At 33.5% G+C, this 26,733-nt stretch overlaps 1 protein-coding gene across 6 annotated transcripts in view; it reads left to right on the plus strand.

The window, feature by feature from the left end:
- Window positions 1-26,733, plus strand: part of RYR3 (ryanodine receptor 3) — a 207,424-nt gene that overhangs the window by 159,745 nt on the left and 20,946 nt on the right. For 4 of the 6 annotated variants that reach the window (XM_027642328.1, XM_027642331.1, XM_027642329.1 and 1 more), the window contains 20 exons: window positions 3,522-3,536; window positions 6,527-6,697; window positions 7,094-7,153; window positions 8,255-8,386; window positions 9,223-9,335; window positions 13,196-13,292; window positions 14,781-14,890; window positions 15,699-15,750; window positions 16,435-16,485; window positions 16,763-16,862; window positions 17,109-17,188; window positions 17,548-17,624; window positions 19,176-19,249; window positions 19,492-19,509; window positions 19,996-20,076; window positions 20,460-20,548; window positions 20,929-21,057; window positions 21,443-21,547; window positions 22,652-22,733; window positions 23,054-24,378. In XM_027642328.1, coding sequence (XP_027498129.1) covers window positions 3,522-3,536; window positions 6,527-6,697; window positions 7,094-7,153; window positions 8,255-8,386; window positions 9,223-9,335; window positions 13,196-13,292; window positions 14,781-14,890; window positions 15,699-15,750; window positions 16,435-16,485; window positions 16,763-16,862; window positions 17,109-17,188; window positions 17,548-17,624; window positions 19,176-19,249; window positions 19,492-19,509; window positions 19,996-20,076; window positions 20,460-20,548; window positions 20,929-21,057; window positions 21,443-21,547; window positions 22,652-22,733; window positions 23,054-24,378 — 2,961 coding nt within the window. The remainder of the gene's footprint in view (window positions 1-3,521; window positions 3,537-6,526; window positions 6,698-7,093; window positions 7,154-8,254; window positions 8,387-9,222; window positions 9,336-13,195; window positions 13,293-14,780; window positions 14,891-15,698; window positions 15,751-16,434; window positions 16,486-16,762; window positions 16,863-17,108; window positions 17,189-17,547; window positions 17,625-19,175; window positions 19,250-19,491; window positions 19,510-19,995; window positions 20,077-20,459; window positions 20,549-20,928; window positions 21,058-21,442; window positions 21,548-22,651; window positions 22,734-23,053; window positions 24,379-26,733) is intronic. The other 2 variants (XM_027642330.1, XM_027642333.1) reach the window with 1 other exon arrangement.

The raw sequence follows: 26,733 nt of genomic DNA on the forward strand, positions 1-26,733 counted from the left end.
CAGCATTTATATGTTAGAAATGGCCTGAGAACTAGGCCAATTGCGTGTACTTTTTTTAAAAAAAAGATAGATTAGAATCAGGTGATTCATATATATTTAATCTAAATTGTGTCTCACTGTATTAATACAGGATAATATGATGTAAACAGTGTTATATTTTTGTCAGTCTGGTACAGCAGGAATGAAAAACAAATCTTTACAAAATAAAGAATAGGTAGGCCTCATACTGCTCTGATTTTGAAAAAATCATGGGAATTTAACATCAAGAATCTATATTACCCAAATTTGATTTTGAGATTATATTTTCAAATGCCTGAAGCATATATTTAAGTATTAAGGTATACTGTGTATGAATACTTGTATGAATATATTTTTACATAACAGAGATGTAGATGCATATATAAATGTGTTTTTCTTCCTATGGGTATATAGTACAGAGAGATTGTGGACTTTTTTATATGCATATAATTTTTTGTAAGCATACAATGTCAACTTATGGCATTTGAGGACACTGTGCATGACCACTGTTAATAAAAGAAGAAATAAAATACTTTATTGTTCATGACTGAATATTTTATTTATATGGTACCACAACTGCAGGCATGATTGCAGAACAGCTGATAATTTAGATAGACATTTGTTTCATGATGACTTAAATACCATGATGAAATGTATGAGTTGTCTTTTAGAAGTGTTGTATTGGTTTTCTATAGATGGTTTCTAAGCAGGAAATTTTTAATATTTCATAATACAAAATGTAAGTGCTCTAAAACCAGCACACTCATTAAAGGATAGATTTACATCTGATTTTTTATTTAAGGCTACATAGTTTAAAATATGAAGAAACATATATATATATATATAAAACAAATATATAGAAAGATAATATAATAATATATAATATTATATATAATATAATATATAATAATATATAGTAAATATAAGATAGATAGATAGATGGATAGATAGATAGATATAACAAGAAATTCTCTAGGTAACTGAACTTCAGGATTTCTACCATGCTTTGGTACTTATTTATATCCTCAAACAGTGATCAGTAGAGGACATTACATTAGGGAACATTATTTTTATAATTTCTTGCTTTAATATTAACATTCAACTCAAAAAGCATTATGCTAACAGAATAATTAGCACTTTCCTCTCTATCACTAGTTTATCTTTTTTCATATTATTTTCAGTGTAAACAATTATATCCAGTATTTATCAAGCATGAGAATGTATAGAAAACTGTGAATATGAGCATTTGCTCTTGGCAGTTGGCCCAAGACAAAACAGTTTGAGGTCTCTTAAAGGATTAAGGCCCCATGCTGATCTGAGACTGCTTTATATAACAGAGACTTAGTATTTTTCCTAAGATACAAAATACTGTGATTTTATCAGAGTGTAAGGTGTAATATGTCATGTACAGAAGGTTCTATATCTTTACCTGCCACATGAAGAAAAAAAAGAAGCAGAGGATGAAGGAGTAGCATTACATCATTTATTGGCAGCTAAAAGCAGTGGTAACAAATGATTCATCATTACAATCAATAAATTGATTAAATACCCATTGTATTTTCATTATACAATGTTAACTTTATTAATAGCTTTTCAAATAAATGTATTAACAGCTGAGAAAGTTTTTTAATTTTTCTTTTCTAAAAATATGGCAGCAGAGTGCTCGGAGGGGAATGGTAAGTTAGAGAACTTCCAGTCTTAGAGAGACTGGTAACTTAGATTACAGTGAAATAACAGATTTGTGATAAAAGTGTTGAAATGGAGAATTTAAACACATTCAACTCCACTAATCTGTTATTTTTGACCCCTTCATAGGTTTCTTGATAAAACAACATTTGGTTAAGAGCCAGTGATGTCCTGTTGAGTTTTTCAGTATAAAACACTAAGCTTATACATTCACATGTACATAATAACTGTGTAATATATATGTGGGCAATTTTTTTGTATAAGTTTTGGAATCTAAATGAATGTGTGCCTAGATATATACCCTCAGTTGCTAAACTCTTGCATATTCTACTGAAGTTCTATTTGACTGGTCCTCATTATTTTTTTTAATCTACTTTTAAGAACATTTGGATAGACCTATTATATTACTATTACAGAATTTCAAGGCAGTCAGAGCATTCAAATTTGTATTATGAAACAACATTGTGGTTTGTGCCCATTTGTGATATGTAATACATATTATTTGCAGATTTACAATAGTTAGAGGATTTCATGTTAGTATTTTCTGCAAGAGTTTTAGATCTCTGAGACTATTTCAATTGCAAAGAATGTATTTCCTTTGGATATACTGAAGTAAAGCATGAGTGGATTATTTTTATAGTCATCTCTAATAAATTAAGTATAATTAACACCTTGTCTTTACTTACCTTCATATATATCTGCTGAGCCATGTCTAGGAGCATCTACATATTTCACACAAGTGAAATTTTAAATTAAAATTTGCTATTTGTCTGAGTAAGGTATTCAAGATTCTAAGAATCTAAGATTCTAACACTTAATTTGATGATTAGTCTTTTGTTTTTCTTGACTTGAAGCCTTTTTTTACTATGTGGTATTAATACAGTAGGCTGCAAAAGATTTTAAAAATACCTAGACTTCAACATTTTAAAGCTTACTCAAGTATCACAAGAAAAGGAAGTTACTATTAGGGCAATGACAGAAGTAGAGGTTTGTGCGTGTTTATAGATTTTTCTGCCTGTTTAAACCCAACAGTTTTCTACAGTATTTTCCTATTCTTGGTAAAGGTTTCTTTTGAGTAACATTTTATTTTATTTTACAGTAACTAAATGGTTTTGATGTTATATTCTTAAGATTTCCTGACCAATGATAATATAGTGTTGACTATGGAATACATATTTATTTAAGTGTATTTATGGTATTAATATATTAAACACGGGAAAAACCCCTCTGTATGTATGAGAGTTACAGCTGAGTTGATAATGTTCTTAAAATGGGTACTGCTAAAACATATAAGCTAAAGCTTCTCAGATTGCCTTCAAAATGATAATAAGATATGTGATGGGAAAATACATCCATAAATGAAGTGCAGCATCTTCCCAGTGATAATTTGATTTCTAAACATAATTTTTCTCAAACATATTTTGGGGGGGAAAGAGGGGAGAAAGAGTTATTTTGGCGAAAATGTGAATATTTTTCATTATTGGACTATCCAGAGTTCCAGACACCTTTCTTCTTTTAATAAAATTGGGATGGCTTTAATAAAAAGGCTGGCTTACTAGATGTACTTCCTTATGTGCTCGAGCAACAATTGGTAGTGTGTGTTAGAATAGCGACAGAAATTCAGAAGTTCAATCATTTAATAAGGATTAAGCTGATTTCACTAAGATCCCATTTGGTTATGCATTTGTTTTAGCTACAAACTTACTATATTTTTACTGTCCTGATAAAGCTGAGTAAGTTTATTACTAACTTGTAAATTATCATCTTTTCATCTCTTTTACTTATGGTTTTTTTCCCTTTATTTTTCTTTCACACAGGCCATGCAAGTAAAGGTACAGGTCAAAGTGCATGATGTGTCTTTGTTTTAGATTTAGAGATGATCAGGCTCCAAGCACTCTTTCCATTGATCATAGCAGTGGCGTCACAAAGTGAAGGTCCAGGTTCCACCTACTATAAATTTTGTCCAGGTTGAAGTGGCAGTTTTGATCAGAGCAGCCGAAATTCCCTATGGTGCTCCTTACATGCTGCTTAATGTGAAAATGTAGTCAAGTTACTTTTTGTAACCATTTTAGATGTACGTTCCGCCTCTGCTGTCTTTCTGCATTCTGTTTTTTTGCTAATATATTGAAGTAGACATTGTAAAAGCAATGTTTAAGTAGAGTCATCAGAAAGATGTATTTGGCTTATGATATTCAAGAAGAATATATGGTAGAAATGTGCTATAACCTGTCCCTTGTCTGTAGATAACCAGAAGTTGTATTAAACCCAGTAATTTTAAATAAGATATACAGTTCAAATCCTCCCTTTTTCCAAAAGTAAAATGATCTTTACTAAAGTTGTGATCAGTGACAAAGCTTTTGAATAATCCTTGGTTTTTTTATGTACTTAATGTATTTGAAGCTTTCTTCTCCTCCAATGAACCATAGGTCACCTTCCCTTGCATCATTCATATTTTTTTAATATGAATTTCTAATATAGATGAGTACTTTTTGACCTATGGTGTGTTCTTCATTGGTGAAGCAGAATGAATAGCAAAATGGAGCATAAACCCTTTCATCTTTCCCTTCACCTGCTGTCCTGAGAAGCACATGTTATGCTGTGAAGAGCTTTTAATCAATTAAACTGGAGGTATCAGTTAAAAACGGAGAAGTTCTGTTAAACTAACAACCTGATTTCATGATTTGTTGTTTTCAAACTTTTCCAGGTATATAGAGTACAATTTAATGAATGCTCTCATGGTAATTTCAGAGACTTGAAGGGTTAAAGAGGGATGGAAATACTAAAAATATTAATTCCATAATCTTAACCAGTTTTATCTGATTTTATTAGTGTAAATAATTTCTTCTTTTTCATTGCATATTTAGTTATTATTAATCTACTAAAGAATCTGTAATTCTTTTTCTGTATATTTTTTTAAGAAATATCCATTTGTGTGTTGAAAGCCTCAGGCAACTAATATCCTTATGTGCTGTTAGGCAACCAAATTGTACCATTCTTTCCGTTCAAGCCATTTTAGCACAGTTAATTATTTAGGCAAAATACATCAAATTTAATGCTCTTTACATATGTAATGAAGGTACTGTGTTTACTCTTATATGTGCATATCAGAACTGAAAGAGACACAATTTCATTGTCATTTAGGTTTCTGTCTGTGACTCTACTTATACATTTATCAGCTGGAGATGTGAATTCATGGACAGCAGAATTTATGGCAAAGGCAGAATGACTCTTCTTTTTGTACTATAAAAATGTTCAAGTTTTAAGGTTCCCCTATCTCGTTCATACGTAGTTATTATTAATCTCATATAAACATACAGCAAATTGGATGTGTGAAAGGCCTCAGGCATAAAAGATGCAGAAACCAGTATCCCTCCTTCTTTTCTTTTTTTTTTTTTTTTAAATTATCTATTACATATTTTGTTATTCCTTATTTAAGATGTATAGTGACGCCACTGGAATATAGCAATACATTGTGGGATTTGTTTGTCTGCTGTCAATGTAGAGTACAAATAATGTCATTGTTTTAACCATTGCATCACTGCTATTTCTAAGGCACTTTGAAAAGCGAAGCTTTGAGGCAAAGTACTCTCTTGCAATTGTTAGTTCCTTAAGAAAGGCAGCCACATCCATTGCGTGTTCCCTCAGACCTGCAAAATGCTTAACACCAGCTATGTATGTAGAGATTCACCATCTAGAAGAGAGAATTTGCCAAAATTTATCACTGAGTAGAATATGTATGGCTTTCTTTTTTTCTTCCAGTGATACTGTGATAATAGTGAGGCAGTAATTGGGATAAGGAATTGCAATGGATTCTGCTGTATCCTTATGTGGAACTACACAATATATTATAAGAACAGTTATCACTAAAACTTAACTGAGAGAAGGACGTGGAGGATTAAATGCAAGCACTACATTCTGTAGTGTTGTATAAGCCTGGAGGCCTAGTCCTGAAATCTTATCTCAGGCAAAACTCCCCTTGAGTGTAGTAGGAGTTTAATCTAGGTACAGAATTCAGAACTGGGCTATTTTATGTTGTTACTGTTTACTGTGTTCATTAAATATATGGGTCTGTTTGAAAGATTTTGGTTCTCTGTCTCATAAATGAAAAGTTGAGTGTGAAATACTGTTGTACAGTGTCTGTTGTATGAAGATAGGGCAGATGTTATTCTGTTGTGCTGTTTACCTCTGTCTCTTGTTTTCCTTTGCCTATTACTGATGATATCCAAAGTTGCAAAAGTTTTAATTTTTCATCCCAAATCTACTAATATTAGCCAAAGCCAAAGGGCAGTGCTTTTCCCAGAGGCACTAATTCATTGGCATTTTACTGCATTGAATCAAAGCTTTTTAAATACTAGTATTTTTCAGATGAGACAAATCAGGCAATATTCATTCATTCAGACCCTGGATAACTATCTTTATATCAATTTCCTAAAAAAAAAGTAAACATCCTGAATTTGTTTCTGATATTAGAGAGCTAGTAGTGTCCTCTGAGACTGACTCATCTTTTAATTTTAGGGTTGTTTCTGATTTGAGAGGTAAGATCCAGAAAATATAGTTAGAGTCATATTATGAATGCACACAAAAGTGTGTTACTCCTATTAAAACATCACTGTTACTGCATTTTCTGCATTGGCGCACACCAAAATTATTCCTTTATGTTTCCCACTCAAGACTATACACCCTTCCTCTGATGTAGCATTTTTAATTAGTTGTACTACATCAGGAACATAGTTTTCCTGGACCATTGGGGAAGAACATGTTGGAGAAGTGTGTGATTAGAGAATTACAGTCATTTATTTTCTTTTTTTTTTTTTAATGATAGTCTGGAGGACAAGATCAAGAGAGGAAGAAATCAAAACGCAGAGGGGATTTGTACTCCATACAAACATCTTTGATTGTGGCTGCACTTAAAAAGATGCTTCCTATTGGTTTGAATATGTGTACTCCTGGAGATCAAGAACTCATCTCTTTGGCTAAGACTAGATACAGCCATGTAAGTGTGTACTTTGCAATAGTTTTTAATGCAAAGTAAGCAGAACTTTCTGAACCGTATTTTGAAGCATAGCTATCTAAGCAGTCAATATTATTAAATATATCTATGTACTGTAAGCAATTATAGCTGCTAATTATTTGTATACAGTATGCAGTTTTATATATGCCTATTCATTTGGACCGAATAGGAAAATACCATTAGTTAGCTTTAATTCCCTTCAGAGTTTAATCTTTTTTTTTCTGGTTAAGGAAAGCTTTTGGCCCTTCTGACATCTTACATACTTTGAATACAAAAGAGGTTATGTTTCAATATTAAAATAAAAGCTGTTCTATGTTGTAAAATTTCTTATGAAATGAATCATAATATGAACTGAAAAATACTTCTACCTTTCTACAGAGGGACACAGACGATGAAGTCAAAGAACATTTACGTAACAACTTACATTTGCAGGAAAAGGTAATATAAAAAAACTCTGTCTTAAAGATTCTGATGTGCACTTTTAAAACACAGAAGGCACTATTGTTTTGATAATTGTGATACATTTAAAAATATAATCTTAAAAGCTATTAGAAAAATTGCCATTTTAACATTATTCTTCATGATTTTTTCATTATAATAAATGGCTTATTTGTAGTTTTGGCTGGTATAATCAAGTTTTGGGAAGTTCTATAGAATGGCACAAGTGTGAAGAATTGAGATGTTGGTAGTCTTAAAGCTATAATTGCTTAGAATCATCTTGACCCAAGAAGAAAAAAAAATTTGAACTGTAATATTTCAGCTTCTCTTCTTGAATTTAACTTTCACTAATAATTAAATAGCATTTCTAAGAATATATACATTTTAAAGGGACTATGATAAAACAAGAAAAGCTTGTGTCATCTTAGCACTTCTGAGTTTTACAAGCACCCTTATATTCCTACAATTTATACGCTGAATACACTGTCAAAGGTAATACCAATATAGAGTCCTCATCATTCAGTAAACTATAAATAATTTAGATCATTGCCTACAATCTTGGAACACAATAGGAGTCACTCATTTATCTGTTATGGAAGATGACAAATTTGTGCTTACATAAATTTGGAATGGACACAATAAGTAATTTAATGTGTTTTGTCATTTTTTCTGTCTTCTAAGTGAAAACCCAAAACCTTTGGCTGTTATAGTTAAGTGGCTGTAACCTACTTAAATTCTAGCTGTCTATTCTAGACTCCAAAAAACAGCTTTACGCTATTGGTACAGAGGTCCTGCAAGGAGTTAATTCCAGTACTAAATCAGCTTTCTTATTTTTAATGCAGTTAAGTGGGATACAAAAGTCCCAGAGTGCTTTATTTGGTTTTGTGAAATAAAAATACAGAATCTTGCTCAAGAATTGAGTTCAATTGCCCAGCAGTATACAGAACCCAATGCCATTTTTTTGAGCAGCTGGCAGATGTTAGTTTGGTCTGAAAGGGGACAGAAAGTGGGAGTATCTATAACATTCTTTATTATACTATGAGAGCAGTAGTGGTGTTGGTCAAATTCAGCAGCTTACATATGAAACATGTTGGGTTTTAGTCTGATGATCCAGCTGTGAAATGGCAGCTAAATCTGTACAAAGACATTTTGAAGAGTGATGGACCTACTGACCCTGAGAGAAATGTTGAACGTGTGCAGAGGATATCAGCTGCTCTCTATCATCTGGAACAGGTAACAACATAAATCTCTATACTGTGTTTGTTTTAAAATAACCTGAGATTTTTCCTTGCAGAGATTATTTCAGCTTCAGTGAGTGTTATCATTAAAGTGTCCACATAAAAATCGGGGGTTTGTACATGCTTGCATGCAAGTACACATGCACATACAGATGTGTATATACACAAAAATTTAATGTAATCTGTTTAAGTGCCTCTATCTAGCTTCAGGGAAAACTCAGGATGTATTTGCCTCTGCAAAACTTTGCGAACAGTAGCAAGAAGTATAGTATACAAATCATCTCCATTCAGAAACCTGTAATTTTAGGAAGAGATGTTTGCTTGTCCAGTTATTTTTAATATACTGAGTTCAGCCTGTCTCCTATTTCTGCATCTGAGCATGCCATAGCAACTTTCGAATCAGTTGCCTGTTCACTCAAATGATAAAATTTAAATACATAAAGGCAACTGTACTCTTCCTACATAAAGTTAATCCATTTCAATCATAAGTGATACAGCACAGAAATTCATTCACATGAACAACTGGATATGCATTGTTAGAAACAGACAGAATAACCATTTTGGAAGTTTACCAAGGAGTCGCACACATGAGGTATTCTAGCTTCTGGAGCTTGCCTGAATAAACTGACAGGTACTATATAGAAGGCCCCTAGTATTTTACTTACTAACTAAAAAAATAAATAAAGCCCCAAAGTAACTTTTTTATCAGATTATGCAGAGCATTTGTAACATTTTCTACTTTGCTAACTAGCTAACCATTAGCTAAAAAGAAAATTTTGGATGAAAGTGGAAGTGTTTCCATTGTATGTACTAGAAGATATTTTCCCGCAGGTTGAACAACCACTGAGATCAAAAAAGGCTGTTTGGCACAAACTCCTGTCAAAGCAACGCAAAAGGGCTGTTGTTGCATGTTTCAGAATGGCACCATTATACAACCTGCCAAGGTAAATGGTTTAAATGTTTATTTTTTCGTAACTTCTTTGTTTACTTAGTTCTCACTACTCATGTGTTTACCTACATGTTTGTTGATTGTTAGGTCTATGTAATTTTAAGAGTTGGTTAGTTATCAGCTAATTACTCATAGTAGCAAAATACTCATCTCATGACAAATAACCAGAGGAGGAAAGACCATAAGAATTATGCTGCTGCAAAACCAAAATGCTTCATTATTGTCAGCCGTATAGTTCCTTGAGTTATGTGTGAAAATTATTAAGGTGTTGCTGTTTCTGTCCATTTTTTGCCTCTGATTGGTTGTTCTTTTTACTCTTTATTCTCCCGTGTCTGTATTCTTTTTTCTTTTTTTTAATTGTATGTAGCTCTTCCTCTCCTGTTGCATGAACACTTCATGCTCTCTAGCTTGTCTGGAGCAATCTTAATCTGAATGGTATATGAATTAAAATAGCTATTGGGGCAGAGCTGTGCAGAATGATATTTTGGGCTTGTGTGTTGCTCCACTTCTTATTGCAGCTGAATGTAGACACCACAAAGTCCAAGACAAAATGCATCCTGTGCCTGGATCCATCTACTGCTTTAAGCAGAATATTAAAATCACGAGGCACTGGGGAAATTTCCTTTATCATGTTCTTTCTCAAAAAATCTGCTTTATTCAGATACAGGTTAAGCACAACTTTAATTAGGTTTGCCTCTTACTTTCTGCACTTTTTCACATTTCATGTCTAATATTTTTATTCAAAGATTTTTGGCAAAGTATGTAACTGTAGAGTTGCACTGCATTTTTAAATGCCTTTATTAAAGTCAATTTACATGTTTGATGTAAAGGTCTATAGATAACATCTTTAGCTAAGGGTCTGTAGCTGTGCCATTAACATACTGGAGGAAGATTACATTTACAGAAGATAAATAAAAAGCCAGTTATACCGTAAAAAGCACACATCATTCCTTTACAAAAAATAGTAGTTCTAGACTATAGTAACTTCAAGTTATCAAGCTACCACCAGGCAGTCTTTAAAGAACCAGAGAAATGAAAAGGTTTAAGTACAACACAACAAATGGGCTCGTATCAATCCTTTCAAGAACTGTGCTTGTAAAAATAAGAGGAAGTGATATGAAGAGGTCCCATTTCAGTTCAACCTTTTTGTGAGCATGTTTCCTTACACTCATATTCTTAAAATGCTTAGAATATATATATGAGCACTAAAATGATAAAATGGCTCATCCTATTTTTGCCTTAAAAAAATTCCCCTTTTATGTATTATTTTTGAGGTTTATGGAACACTTACCAAGGGGCAAAGTGGGTTATAAATATTTTTAATTTTCCATAAAATACGGAGTAATACTCAAAATAGAAACATTAGCATTGACTGTAATTTTCATTAAAAATTTCTCTGTGTTAAAAACTTTTCTTAAACTTTTTCTTCTCAAACTTTGAGGTAGATTTTGTGGTGCAGTTTACTCCTAATTTGAATATGAATGTAAGGAAAATCTGTCCAGCTATTTCATTTTTGTCAGTTAATTATGCTGTCTGCACTTCAAAACAGGCAAGATTGAAAAAAATGTTTTTAGAATCCTAAAGTCATAGAATGGTTTGGGTTGGAATGGACCTTTAAAGAGCATCTAGTCCAACCCTGCTGCAATGAGCAAGACCTTCTAGCTATATTGCTCAACTGATAGGTGAAGAACAAAGTTGTAAAATTAATTAGTTTATAGACACTTATTTTTTTCTAGATAAATCATAGGATTCTGATGGGAAAATAAGGCTGTCACACTATTACACACCTACCATGATCTCTATTATCTAAATTGATGGTGTTGTTAAGACATGTCTGAACCCTAGGGAGATTACTTCAAGTGAGGCATGATTAATTCTAGAAGCTATTTAAATCTCTTTGAACCAGAGTTTAAAATGCAGCTTTCTATCTTCTCTATTTCCTTATTTTAGTTGCAGCATTGTATTGGGAGTGTTAGTTCTAACTTTGATGCTAGAATCAATTAATTTAAAGGGCAGTAAGCACACATTACAGTGGTACCCTTTCATTTATGCTAGAAAAGATCAATATCTTCAGTAAATAATACACTTGCTCTTTTGAAAATTTTCTAGATATTTAGGTGGCTTTCAATGAAATTTAATTTTAATGTCACAATTTAATATAATTTTTTGCAAAATATACTCTTATATGTTTTAGGTTTTAGGAGTTCCAGTAAGATTTCAGAAAAGGAAATGTTTATTGACATGCAAGTGTTTGTTAAATCACAGAAAAATCACTTTAACTTCTACCATAAATATTCCAAGAACTTCCTTTTATGAAAAGTGCCTGTAGATACAAAAGAAATAATTGTATTTTAAACCATTTCTATTTTCAAAGAATTAAACATCAGTTAAGTTAGGAAATACTAATTCTTCATGTTCTGTGTTTAATGAATGTATATGGCTTTGAAAAAGCGTCTTATGTGATAAATGTTTTCTCTGAGATGTGTCTATTTTTGTTTGATATTTTATGGAAATTAATTTGAAAAAAGTGTCTTATTGTCTGTCATCTGTATATGCACATAGATACATGTACAACTGTACATGGCAAATTTTCATACACAGTTTACGAATACACTTTCTGACTACTTTACTGATTTTAACTTGTGCCTTTCTTCAATGAAAACCTATATGCTTTTCTTCAGACACAAAATTAGCAATTTCTTCCTGAGCACCTTTCAACGTGTTTGGCTGGAAAAAGTACATGAAAAAACTCAGTATGACAGGCTTATACTCAAGTTAACGGTAATGTAACTTGTGGAGAGCCTCTTGCTTATGCGCACACTTCTTCCTTCCCAGCCATGATTTGATATTATCATAAAAACATGAATTTGTACAATTTACAGAGGGGATTCTGATTGGTCAGTTTTTGAAATTTGATAATAAAATCATACCAGTGTCAGCAAGTGAGCCTAAAAATTTGACTTGATAGCTATTCCATTATAAAATAATGATTCATGTGCACAGTGTATTTAAACAGTATTAAATGGTGCACATGCAGCCCATTTTTCCACCCTTTTTTGGTGGTACAGCATAAAAGTAAATGAAAAGGCTGCATGGAATAGCCTTTCTAACCTCATGTAGTGTAGCCCAAATCAAAATTTTTCCCAAATGTAATGTACAGATGTAATGGTTTGGCCATTATTATGTGTAGCCTTATTGCCATGAATTGTATTTTCTTGGGAAAGTTACATTAATGAATACTGTATAGTAGTAATTAATACGGTTAAGCGTTTACTAAAATTGGTAATTTTCTATAGCAGGTTTTGTGTCTTTGTAATGCAGCTTCTTTGAGGACATACTAATACTGCCCTGATTTGGAACTGAAAGAGTATAGAAGCTGAGGTTAGGTTTCCCTGTGTAGAAGGAAATGATTGTTTGCATATAACATGCTGGAAAGCTCTTGATAATTATTTTGGTGTTGAAGGCCAAATTCTGCTGTCTTGATGTTCTAAATCTAGTAAAATAGATTTACACTTTGCAGGTGTAAATCCCTCTCACTCATTCTCAGTCTGTTCAAGTGTGTGTTTTTCTCATTAAGGTTCCAGTCCTGCAGTTTCATGTATAATGTATATTATCCCTCTCAAAGCCTTCAAAATAAAAAGTAATGTATACATATGTGTATAAAAAAATAGTAAGAATGTTTGAAAGTACCTGCAGCTTTGTCACTGAATGTTAGTTACGTTTTGCATTTTGTTTCACTGACCAATCAGAGGATCAGAATTGTACAAATGTGTATCCTTACTAACCATTAACCATCTGAGCTGTTATACTCTGTTCCGTTACCCCTCTTGATCTCACTTTCACAACCCCCCCCAGGCACCGTTCTATTAACCTCTTCCTCAATGGCTATCAGAACTATTGGATAGAAACAGAGGAATATTCATTTGAGGAGAAACTAGTTCAGGATTTGGCTGTAAGTACTGACATAATTGGGCATGTTTTTCAGTGCCCACTTTAGTGTGTATTTTATGTACCTATTATAAACTATATTTCATTTTTGTGTACTGTATGCATATGCATAAACTTATAAAGTATTAATCCTTATGCTTGAGAGCATAAGGTCATTTTCTGCTGTGGTCAAAAACACATTTGTCCTGTGATGCACACTGAAGTGCATTAAAGTCATTTATGGCTTCAGATGAACTATGTGATACTCATTCTTGGGAAGAGAAATGGATTAGATGAACTGTCAGACTATTCTTGACATTATGGTAATTCCTATGTTCCTATATTTTATCTACTGGGTTTTTTTAAAGCTTGACACTATGGATCCTTTTGGCTTTTTAATTTTTTTTTTAATGCATAATATTTAATTTAAACATTTTCAGCTTTGGTACAAATTAATTTTTCTGTTTTCTTACTGATGCATCATAAGGAGAAGTAAATATATGCCATATTCAGCAAAAATTTAGTTTACCTGTGTACTTGATAAAAGTGACTGATAAACTTCAGGGTTGTATTAATAAATATTGATTCAGAAAACCTACTGTTTTTTGTCTTCCCTCTGTGTAGTTAGCTTGTCTAAAATACCTCCAAGGGGCCTACCTCCATAGCATCTAAACACCATGGAAGTTAATATACAGCTTCATGGATCACATGCAGATGTATCAGGAGGTGCTTCAGTGTTAGCAAAACCAGTCATGCTGTGCTTTTTAAAGACCCATTATGCCTAATATCGTAGAGCCATAGAACGGTTTGGGTTGGAAGGGACCATAAAGATCATCTAGTTCCAATCCCTGTGGCCACAGGTAGGGACATTCTTCACATGCTCTGGACAATGACATGGCCAGTCTGTGTTTGACTTTGTTGCTTCTTCCTAAAGGAAAGAACGAAGCCATTAATCAAAGCAGTGACTACAATTCTTTCAGATCTACTAGAGAAGTAAATTGCTATGTTATATTTCTAATTGCCAAAAAATGTCTGAAGTTTACAAGGAGCAGTCCTTACATTCATTGAATCAACATTACTAGAAATTATATATGAAAATATTGTAACAAACACTAGTCTGGATAGGATGTATCTGATGATATTATTAAAAATTATTCCAGAAATTCTCCTGCTAAATAATTGAGCCATGTCTTTCTTTTAATTCTTGTCCACTGGAAACATAATTTCTGCTGAATAAGGCTTCCCTAAGATTTTCACTGTCTCATTCTCAATACTTCACAAATGACAAACTTCTAGAGTTACTTAAAATATGAATAAAAATCAGATATTGTAACTCTGAGTCCTACAGGCACATAATGTTGCAGGTTATGCTGTAAACTGATGAATAAGATTAATACTGGCAGTTAATATACATTGGACAGAATAAAATTACTCAAATCCTTTCCTAAGCTTAATTACTCAATTTTTTTCTTACTTCTGAATCTTAACTTGTATATTCTAAATCTTGAGACAGACATCTCCAAAAAAAGATGAAGAGGAAGAAGAAGAGACTGAGAAAAACCATCCTGATCCACTTCATCAGATTATCCTCTATTTCAGTCGCAGCGCTCTCACAGAAAGAAGGTAAAAGACCTGTGTTGAAAAGCACACTGAGTAAAAGCACATAGTAACTAAATTTCTAGTAACATTACAGAAGTGATTTAAAACAACTGTAGTTCATTAATGTGCATGGGGAATACTTTTTTCTCTTTCAGTTTCATTCATTTTCATGCATTTAAATTCACTATAACCTTTACACTGAGATAAATATTGACTATTTTTGACATTTTAAAAGCTTGGTAAATACCCAATACAGAAATAATCAAACCTGACTTCTCACAGAAACATAAAGTCTACAGAAACTCCTGGTTCAATCAGAGTACCCTCCCCTGGTCTCTCCTGGTAACAGATGTGTGTTTTTTTAGATGGTATTCATTACATTTTACTCAGTATGTCAGAAAAGGTTTGTTGATGGTTATCATGAATCTCATTGCCAGTTTCTGTTTTGACTTTCGACTGTTGATTAGAATATGTATTTTGTATGAGTATTCCAGTGCTTCATATACTTCTTCTGTATGACTAATATAATCTTGTCATCTGACAGTTACAATTATTCTAATTTATATTTCTGTATTATTGTTCTGTGCCTACAACAGCCAATGATTCTTACTTATCCAATATGACTAGGTATTCACCTAAATTGTTTATTCGAAAAGTTAGGACTTGGATTTGGATAAGAAAATACACTCTAATATGATTTTCAAGTGTAATAATTTGTCAAGTAGATATGTGTCTAATTTAATAAAAAATGATTTTAAATATTAGTAGGCATATGACATCTTTATATTACTACATCATAAAATAATTTTAAGTATTTTTTTACTCCTCATAGTAAACTAGAAGATGATCCCTTATATATTGCCTATTCTGCGATGATGGCAAAAGTAAGTATATAATTTCAAGCTCTATTCCTTATTGCAGTCAGGTACTTCCCATTAATTTTAGATTCTTCTTAAAACTTTTTTTTTCTGTTTCTTACATGGACTGCTTGAAACTAGTAAATTCTGTATTTTTAATGCAGCAAATGCTGTTCAGAGGTATATATATAATGAGAGATTTCCTGCATTGAAACAATACTATACAATTCCAGTAGGTGCAGTCCTAGAGTGCACCTACTGTAGGACTTGGCACCCACTTCGCACTTTGTTCTGTACAGGATTAACTCATGAGCAGTCTCAATATGTTAGTTATCTTTATTCTTTGGGTAATTATTTTGGAGTTAATATTTGAAGTCTGTCAAAAGTAAGTTAACAGTTTTTGCAACATATAGATTCCAGTTGACTCATGTGATGCTAGTTTGACTGTGAAGATAAATATTATGTATATAGAGATATGGCACAAGAATGTATAGCCTGTAGTTACAGAGTGTGTATGTAGTTTGATTAATACCCTGAATTACTCATATATTAGGGAACATCAGCTTCTTAGTGTGGATAAGCATAAATATTTAAAATTACAGGGGAGTTAAATCTACTTAATACCTTTAATTATTGCTTGAAAAAATTATTTGACCACTCTTATAAAAATAATAAGCAAGATCTTGTGATTTCTGTTTTTAACATAAAAAGAGCTGTCAAGAAGAAGAAGAGGAAGAAGAAGAAAAAGAAAAGACATTTGAGGTGAGAGTTTAAATAACGTTTCTTTCTTATCATCTAATGTGCAAGTATTTAAAATATGTCCACTAGAATAAATGCAAGAATAACATAACACAGTGCGTGTTGAGCTGGTTTACCAGGTTATTCATGAAAAACAAAGATGATTTGTTCTGAAGTTTTGGAGTCAAACAACCCATGGATTATGAAGGCAGATGGTCTTCAACAACTTCAGATTTCTTATCTTCCTATTTTTTGGAGTCAGTTCCAGTCCATATTCTCTAATTTTTGTTCCCAAACTCAGGAGAAAGAAATGGAAAAACAGAGAACACTCTATCAGCAAGCTCGCTTACATGATCGTGGAGCTGCTGAGATGGTCCTTCAGATGATTAGTGCAAGCAAAGGTAATGTTCTGAGATGTATTTAAAGTATACATAGTGTACATGTCATAGGTTTTAATAATGTTATGCATATATATAGTGTATTATCATTATACCTATGATTTATAAATCATATACAACTTCTATATGATAGATGATGAGGCAAAATAAATGTCAGTTACAACTGTACTAGGTAAAATTTCCAGACTGCATTTCTGATTGAATAGTTCATGATTGCAAGTTTTAATGACTGTAGTCTTGTTTTGACAGGTCATACAGGGCCCATGGTTGTTGAAACACTAAAACTTGGTATCGCTATTCTAAATGGTGGAAACACCATAGTTCAACAGGTAATGCTTTTCTAACTACTGTGAGTCTTGCTTACATAAAAGGCAAGTAATTTTGAGAATTTTGGTGTCCTGCTGTTTATTTTAATGCACTTAATTTTAAGTCAAACAGTAAAGAAATATCAGTGTATTTTTGGTGCAATAACAATTATGTTATTGCTCGTCAGTGATTTGCACTTCAAGGAATTCATTCAGAAAATTGATAATTCATATAATTTTAATATTATTAATGATAATGTTACTTATTAATTTTGTTATTGTTAATTTAGTTGATAAATATTAATTAGTAATTAGATGTTAATAATTATTCTGTATTTAATGTTAATATTATATATTTCACCCGCCAAATACATAAACTGCAGAAAATGCTGGACTACCTGAAGGAGAAAAGGGATGCTGGATTTTTTCAAAGTCTTTCTGGCTTGATGCAGTCCTGCAGGTAAAAGCATAAATTGTATTATTACAGATTCAGTTTTATTAATTTTGGTGGCTTGAGTTAGATTTAAATTATAGGAGTCACAGTTTGTAGAACTCTTGTAGGAAAGTTTTGTGTATCACAGGCATAGTCTGTTAATCTTTTAGAGTACTCTTCCAAGGGGGAAAATAAAGCAAAAGACTGTGCATGCCTTTGAAGGCTTAGTTTGGAGAGGCAGAAAAGTAAAATGTAATGGCTCCTTTATTGGTCCTAGATCCCTCAAGCTTTTAGGATGCAGAAAAGCCATCACTGAGGGAGAGACAGGCCAGTGGAGCTTTGATAAACTTTAAGTTTCTGCACATTTCTGAGCTGCATTAATCTTTGTCTCTTCATCTGAATCCTCTGCATATGTATCAGGTTTGTTAGAGATGGCACGTGGCCAGTGAGATTGCAGTAGTCCATTCCCTTGATAAACCAGAAATTCAAATTAGTTAAGGTAAAAGACTCCACACAGAAGGAGAAAAACTGTTGGTGTTTCTGACTACTCTTGTAGTAGACAATCTCCTTTTCTCAGCCTTTTAAAGCACCAGAAGTACTGGGAATTAGAAGTGGAGCAGCTGTACGAAGACAGGATAAAATGTGGAAAGAATGGTGACCTGCACTACAGAAATGATAGTTGAATAGTTGCAACCTAAGTAAATAACATCTGTCTTGTAATTTTTCCATTTATGTAAAACACTTTAGTAGGGACTTGCTCAAACAGGCCCTGCCATGATGTTACTACCAATTGTATATGTCTATCACTCAAGTCTTCATTAAAAACAGTTTTGATAAAATGACTTGAACAGTGATAATGAAAATGATGCTTTAAAAAATGTTTTTGTTTTTAATGATATCACTACCCAGAATATGTGACTGCATCGCTATTTAACTGAACTAAAAATCTGATAATCATAGAATTCTATTTTGACTGGGTAGAAAGTATTCTGCCATTCCACATGCTGAACTATGCCAAGTTAGCAAAATAAAATTCAGATATCAGTTTCTTTTGACCTTGGAAGATAAGGAATCTCTGATTACATTTCTGTCTTCTGATTAAGGAATCAGAAACACCATACACCTTCCAAATAACATAATAATGCATGTATGCAGTAGCAATAGAAGTAATAGTGACAACTTAGTGGAAAACAGTGTGAGTGAGAAATACTGCAGTAATGTCCTTTTGGAGGCAGGTTTAAGTGATCATAAACAGTAATTTTCAGGCTCCTTTTCCACTCCTCATTTATACATGAAACCATGAATGACATTACTGGGAGTGAAGTTAGGTAAGTGGTGAGACTTGACCTGAGACTTATTTCTTTTCAGAAATGGACATTGGAGCCTTAGTTTCATCCAAAGTTTCATCTTTTATTTAATATGAGTGTTTAATAAAATATAAAGCAATGCATGTCATAGTGGGTCAAGAGCAGTCGTTGAAGGCCTCTAGAGATTTCGTAGAAGGAAATATTTTTCCACTGTGTACTATAGAGCTTTTTCCTGTCTGTGCTGTTTGTTTGTTTTTTTTTCAAATATAAGTGTTCTTGACTTGAATGCGTTTGAGAGACAGAATAAAGCGGAAGGCCTGGGAATGGTTACTGAAGAAGGAACTCGTAAGTAGAATGAAATTGATTCCAGTAGTGCTTCAAACATTATTTTGGCTCCCTTTTTTAACTAGAACTGTTACTTACTGTGGCTCGAGGTTTCTGTTGTTAAACTTACTATGAGTAACTCTAGGCTTTGACTTCTGAATATGCTTTATTTTTACAATATCTTTAGCAATAATTTTTAAGAAAAATACTGTAATTTCCAATATTCTTATCTTGTATTCTTGTTATTTTTCTTTGATCCACAGTCATCGTTCGTGAGCGTGGTATGTTTGGGTTTACGGTTTTTGATACTCTTGTTGCAAAAGTGTGTTGCAAATACAGAGAGAAATCTCTCATTGCATCTTCTCAGATATCTTTAGGTTTAGCTTTGTGGTCTGCAGCAGGTTGTGTGTTCAGCTTGAATAAAGAGTTTGATGCTTATTAAAGAAGTGTCACTCATATTTAAGGCATGATTTTAGTTATGACTAACAATTTACTTATTAGATATGTATCTTGTTGCTTTTTTTTTTTAATTAGTGTTGGTTTTTTAACCATGGATGCATTGAAGTGCGAAATACTTTTGCTCTGCTTTTTCTGTTTCAGTTTTTCTTTTCATTATTATCAGTCTGTTTCTTTTAAATTGCTTTAACGCTTTCAAAATACTGGGTTTTTATTAAAATTCCAGTTTTAAAGGTTACCATAAGACTATGTGTTCTGCATAATTAATCATAACAATTGTCACATAATCTTTGTATTGATATATTTTAAAGGTGAAAAGGTCTTGCAGCATGATGAATTTACTCGAGATCTATTTAGATTTTTGCAGCTGCTCTGTGAAGGGCATAACAATGGTAAGTGAACTGAATTCTGGGGAAAATGTGTGGTGAGTCTGTTCTTAAACAGAGTTGAATAGAACCAATTCTAATGGGTTTTTTTCCCTCTCATTTAGTTTTCTCAGGGGAAACTGGCATGACAAAAATTTGAATTGCAGAGTTCAATTGGATTTTTAAGTCCTAATTTATGGTATATTACTAGTAAAGCCTATTCCAAGTCGTGTGGGTAACATTTCATCAGTTATATTTAGATTGTGATCCACTGTAGTTCAATTCCACCCATAAGGATCTGTACCCAACAAAGTACTTAAAAAGAATGCATTCTCCATGAAAATAGGAAAATAACCTTGTATTATTTTTCTCCTTTATACCAACCAAGCACAAATCACTTCTTATTTCAGATTTTCAAAATTACTTGCGTACTCAGATGGGCAACACCACAACAGTGAATATTATCATTAGTACAGTTGACTACCTCTTGCGTCTTCAGGTGAGACAAAAACAGAGGAAAATTGATTATAAAATATTTGCCTTTCCTTCACTTTTATAAATTCACATTTTACTGGAATAAAATGTGAAAATTCTTTCTAAAGGGATATCTAAAACAAAGAATTCTGATTTATTTCATATTTTCTTCCTTTGAAATTAGATGGCCTTTCAGAATTCTGTGTGAAACCAGAATTTTGTTGACTGATTTCATTGTTCACTTCTGAAAGGAGTGCAAAATATTATTGTAATGAGAAATAGATTGACACAGATATGCAAAATTTGATCTGAATTGCTGATTCAGCTTTTGGCAATACAAATGCAGGCAGTAAATACTGCATATTGAATTCAAAACTAGAAAATATAATGTTGTTTTTTTCTTAGGAATCCATCAGTGACTTCTATTGGTACTATTCAGGAAAGGATGTCATTGATGAATCAGGACAACGTAATTTTTCTAAAGCTTTGGCTGTCACCAAACAAATATTCAATTCCCTTACAGAATATATCCAGGTAAACAGAATGTTTTGCTCAAGGTACTAACAGAGAAGTTCTATGATTACATGGCATGATTGTGTTCTGTCATAAATTTGTAAATACTTTAGTTTTATTTTTTTAAATTTTGATAAAGTTACATGGCATCATTGGACCAGTGCAAAGTGAAAACTAAAACATATGAATGGCTACATATTTCCCATGATACAATCTGATATCTATGCACTAGATACCAATGAGATCTTGGAAAACTTTCTCATGTAGCTCCATGGAAGCCTGAAATGTCTTTTTTTATTTTTTTGGTGGAGGAGAGGAGAGAGGACAAATCATAGGAAAACAAATGGTTTTATTTCTTTTGTTTTATTTTACATAAATTAAAAATGTGGCTTTCTTAATTTTTTAGGGCCCTTGCATAGGTAATCAACAGAGTCTGGCTCATAGTAGGCTGTGGGATGCAGTTGTTGGCTTTCTTCATGTCTTTGCCAATATGCAAATGAAACTTTCACAGGTATTTTCAGTATTTAAGTAATTCTTCTTTGCATATGTTTATAACTTAGTCAAGTTGCAAAGCACTTAAAGTGCTGATACTCTTTGGTTGTGAAAGGGCCTGTTGCAATATGCAGGTCCAAGACTGAATCTCAGGACTAACATCTTCATATCACTCCTTTTAGCATTAATTGTCATTGTGCACTTACCTTTACTAATATCAAACTTGATGCTTACAGCTCAATTATACCTTTCTGATAATGAATGTGGCAGTTTGGTCTCTTCCTCCCTGTTGCCAAAACTTGATGATCTGCAAGAGCAGAAACACCATTGAAAGCACAGTTCCCATGCTAAAGCTAAGTAGGACAAGAGAAAAGCTGAGAAAGATTCAACTTGTCCAGTTAATTAATCACAGACACTGAGCAGGAGAGCATAGGCAGTGTTCATTTCACTGTACAGAGCACTGTGGAGTCCCACCTCACTCCATAGTGTCAGGATTCTGTGTTCTTTTGTGACTTCTGCTCAATGTATCCATACACTCAAGCTCTAGGTGTTGAATGCAAACATGCAGAGAGCAATTTCCTCACTCTTATTCAGTGTCTCTGCTATCCTCTGACATGAGATTTCTTCCCACCCTATAGAAGTATATCAGAATTTTGAGAATACGCAACAGTATTTAGGTCCTTAATGTTAATCACATTAGACTTCTTATGTTCTGTATTTAAACAAAGCAGTTTTAGTTTTCTTTGAGTGGTAATGCATTATGGTAATGGCATTATGCCATTAAATACTCCCAGTGAAGTGAAAAAGGATAGAGTTTTTTCTTAGATACTTCCAGATCTGTGTAGCAAGCAATTTTTTTTGGTTTCTCATGTCCCTTATCTGCACTTGGGTACTCCTTAATGCTTGATCAAAGCTTATCTTTATGGTATTAATACCTCTGCTGTCATAAGTTACATATTGTATTAGACTTCTGATAGCGATCATAATAAAATGACAATGAAATGTTGCTGAATAAAGGGAACTATGTTTAACTGACCATCTTTAATACTGTTTTTCTCTAAATTTATTTAGTTTTCCAGATAAATACTAAGAAAAAACAACCTTATTTTCCATTTTTTTACAGGACTCTGCTCAGATTGAATTGCTTAAGGAACTGCTAGATCTGCTAAAGGATATGGTAGTGATGCTCTTGTCACTGCTTGAAGGTTGGACCTGTTTTTCTTTACAGTCAAATATAATTATCTCACCTTCATAATGTAAAGCACAATGATTATGTTAATCTTTCTAAACTGCTTTTTAATTGCCTTTATGTAATGTCAGGGGGGAAAAAACATACTTCATATTTCTTTAAGAATTATTCTGGAATATACATAGTCATGAAATAGAGGGCTGCTACAGAAAAGCATGTTGAAAGAAAAAATATTAAGATTTAAGAACATTTTTGTTTCGTTTTCAGCAGGAATATGAAATGTCTTTATTTAAAATGTAGCCACCAAATAATTTCCTGTTTTAACCCACTACCTAGGTAACGTTGTAAATGGAACTATTGGAAAACAAATGGTAGACACGCTTGTAGAATCATCTAGCAATGTAGAAATGATTTTGAAGTTCTTCGACATGTTCCTGAAGTTAAAAGATCTCACTAACTCAGATGCTTTCAAAGAGTACGACCCAGATGGTAAAGGAATAATTTCAAAGAAGGAATTTCAGAAATCAATGGAGGCTCAAAAACAATACATACAGTCAGAGATTGAATTTCTGCTGTCCTGTACAGAAGCTGATGAAAATGATATGTTTAACTATGTTGACTTTGTGGAAAGATTTCATGAACCAGCCAAAGACATTGGATTTAATGTAGCAGTATTGCTAACAAACCTTTCAGAGCACATGCCTAATGATTCACGCCTTCAGAGCTTACTTGAACCTGCAGAAAGTGTTCTTAATTACTTTGAACCATATCTTGGCCGTATTGAAATAATGGGTGGGGCCAAGAAAATAGAAAGAGTTTACTTTGAAATCAGTGAATCCAGTAGAATGCAATGGGAGAAGCCACAGGTAAAAGAATCCAAAAGACAGTTCATATTTGATGTTGTAAATGAAGGTGGAGAGCAAGAAAAAATGGAACTCTTTGTAAATTTCTGTGAAGACACAATCTTTGAAATGCAGTTAGCATCTCAGATCTCTGAAACAGATTCAGGTGAGAGGCCCGAGGAAGAAGAAGAGGCAGAGCCTGCTTATGTAGTGGATATTGGAGATGATGAGGAAGAAGAAAAGTCCCTGGAACCCGCTTCAGCTTTTGCAGTTGCTTGCGTTGTAGTGAAGAAGAATGTTGCCAACTTTTTTAAGATGGTCACTGTGAAGAACCTAAGGAAACAATACAGGAAAGTTAAAAAGATGACAGTAAAAGAGATGGTGAAAGTGTTTTTCTCCTTTTTCTGGATCCTATTTGTAGGGACATTTCAACTGTTCTTTTCTGTAGTGTGGGGAATATTCCAGATTCTTTGGAGCACTGTATTTGGGGGTGGCCTGGTTGAAGGAGCCAAAAACATAAAAGTTACTAAAATATTAGGGGATATGCCTGATCCAACACAGTTTGGAATCCATGATGATGTTATGGAAGCAGAAAAAGCTGAAGGTGCTGAGCATAGCATCAGAGCTGAACTTGTGCAGTTTGTGAAGGGTGAAAAGGGAGAAACTGATATAATCGCAGATATTTTTGGCATTCCTACAAAGAAAGAAGCTGGATCAAAACACGGTCATGATGCTGGACTTGGTGATATTGCAGAAATCCTTGGTACTGAGATCCAGACATCCTTGGAAAACACAGTTCATAAGAAAAAAGGATTACAGGTAAATTAAAGAGATTTAATAATAATAATAATAATAACAACATAATTATTTGCCATTTAACTGATCACTAAATGTTATCAGTGAGAACATACTTTACAATCTGTACTCCTTTAAAAACCAACAGGAAAGTTTACGTCGCAGAAAAATTCAGTCCAGTGTTTAGATTTCAGTGCAGTAAATTGTTGTTACTGTCCATTTGGACTTTATTCAAGACAAAAACTGCTGGCAAATTTCTAGGCACAGTTTTTGATTTAACTGGTTTATGGTCTTGTTTATTCCGCATACCCCATTTTTTCACAGTATATTTCAATTACTTTTACAACTTATTTTCTCCATAATATGCCTTACCATTATCATTTTTCTTCTACGTACTTTACTGATCACATGCAATACAGTATACTTTGTTCCTATTATTTGAAATAAATTTGTCTGAATTTATTGTTAGTTTAATGTTTATCATAGAATTATTCTTTACTTTTATTCTGTTTTATAAAAAATATATTTGGTTCCACTCAGCTGCGCTAAATAGAATATTTTTCTGTTTAAAAATGGATTGAACTAAATGTGAAAACCAAAATTCATTTTTCATATTTGGAAAGTATTATGTTCCCCTTTACAGTTCAGATCTGTTTCTACTCGTTATTCAAATATATCTTTCCTCTCATCATTAATCTACCTTTTTATGCTATACTCTCCAGATATTTCAAGATAAATCTGAACTGTACAACTTCTTAGTTCATTATCTTCTCTTAATTCATATGTTTTTCTCCAATATTTGGTCATCATCATCCATCATCATCATGGCTAGGCTTCGCAAACGAAGATTTAGGAAGGCTCTATCCACATTTGTTACAAGCACATTGGTGGCTTATGAGGCCAATACGAGATAGACATATCCAACTACAAAAAGGCACAGCAGAAAGACTTCTTAGGTGGTATATTCTGCAAGACACGATTCTTTCTGTGTTGTCTTTTCTCCTCGATAGTGATCCTGCGTGCGTTCTCAAAGGAAATAGCAGCGTTATAGATGGTGTGTCTCCAGGCCTCCTGATTTGAGGCCAGAGTAGACCAGTTATGTTGATCAATATGGCCAAGGCTGAGATGTTGTTTCAGGGAGTCCTTGTATCTTTTCTTTGAGGCTCCTCTCATGCAGCAGCCAGTGGCAAGTTCACCATAAAGCAAGATCTTAGGGAGGCAGTGGTCCTTCATCCTTGAGATGTGCCCTGCCCAATGCAGCTGTGTTCTCAGCATCATGGCCTCAATACTTGTGACTGCTGCTTGTTCTAGAACAGATGTATTGGTCACACAATCTGACCAGTGGATGTTTAGGATTGTACGGAGACAGCGTTGATGGAAGCGTTCTAGGAGACGCAGGTGGTGGCAGTAGATGACCCATGATTCGGAACCATATAAAAGAGTAGACAGCACAATGGCTCTGTAAACACTGATCTTGGTACTTTTCTTTAAGTGTTTATTACGCCATACTCTTTTATGGAGTTTTCCAAAAGCACTATATGCCTTTGCTAACCTGTTGTCTATCTCCCCGTCAATCTTACCATCCGAGGAGATGAGGCTACCTAGGTAATTAAACTGCTGGACTGATTTAAGCTGATATGGTGATATGGGGATGATGGAAGACTTCCTGAGGTGCAGGTTAATAGAGAACTTCTGTCTTCTTGAAGCTGACTTCCAGCCCAAAGAGTTCAGCAGCGTCTGCAAAGCAGGATGTTAAACGCTGCAGAGCTACTTCTGTGTGGGCGACAAGGGCGGCGTCATCAGCATAAAGCAGCTCCTGGACAAGATGATTTAAGATCTTAGTGTGGGCCTTCAGTCGCCTTAGGTTGAAAAGGCTTCCATCAGTATGGTATCGAATGTAGATACCGTCCTGATCCTCGAGGTCTGCCGTGGCCCTTTGGAGCATCATGCTGAAAAAGACTGTGAATACCGTTGGTGCAAGAACGCAGCCTTGTTTCACACCATTCTTTATTAGAAAGGGCTCAGAAAGTGCATTGCCATATCTGACTTGGCCATGTTGATCCTCATGGAGTGAGATGATCATTTTAAGGAACTTAGGGGGACAACCTAAACATTCCAAAATCTGCCATAGATCTTTTCTGCTCACAGTATCAAAAGCCTTGGTGAGGTCAACAAAGGTTACATAGAGACCTTTGTTCTGTTCCCTACACTTCTCTTGCAGTTGTCTGAGAACAAATACCATGTCTGTGGTACTCCTATTGGCTCTGAAACCATACTGACTTTCAGGTAGAATATTTGGTACTTGCCTAGATAAAACTATATTTTTCAATTTTTTTAAATTCATTGTGTGTGTACTTAAAAATTAGTCTTTAAAAATCC

Source organism: Corapipo altera, unplaced genomic scaffold, assembly GCF_003945725.1.
Source record: "Corapipo altera isolate COAL_440 unplaced genomic scaffold, ASM394572v1 23b, whole genome shotgun sequence".
In the NCBI taxonomy this organism is placed as follows: domain Eukaryota; kingdom Metazoa; phylum Chordata; class Aves; order Passeriformes; family Pipridae; genus Corapipo; species Corapipo altera.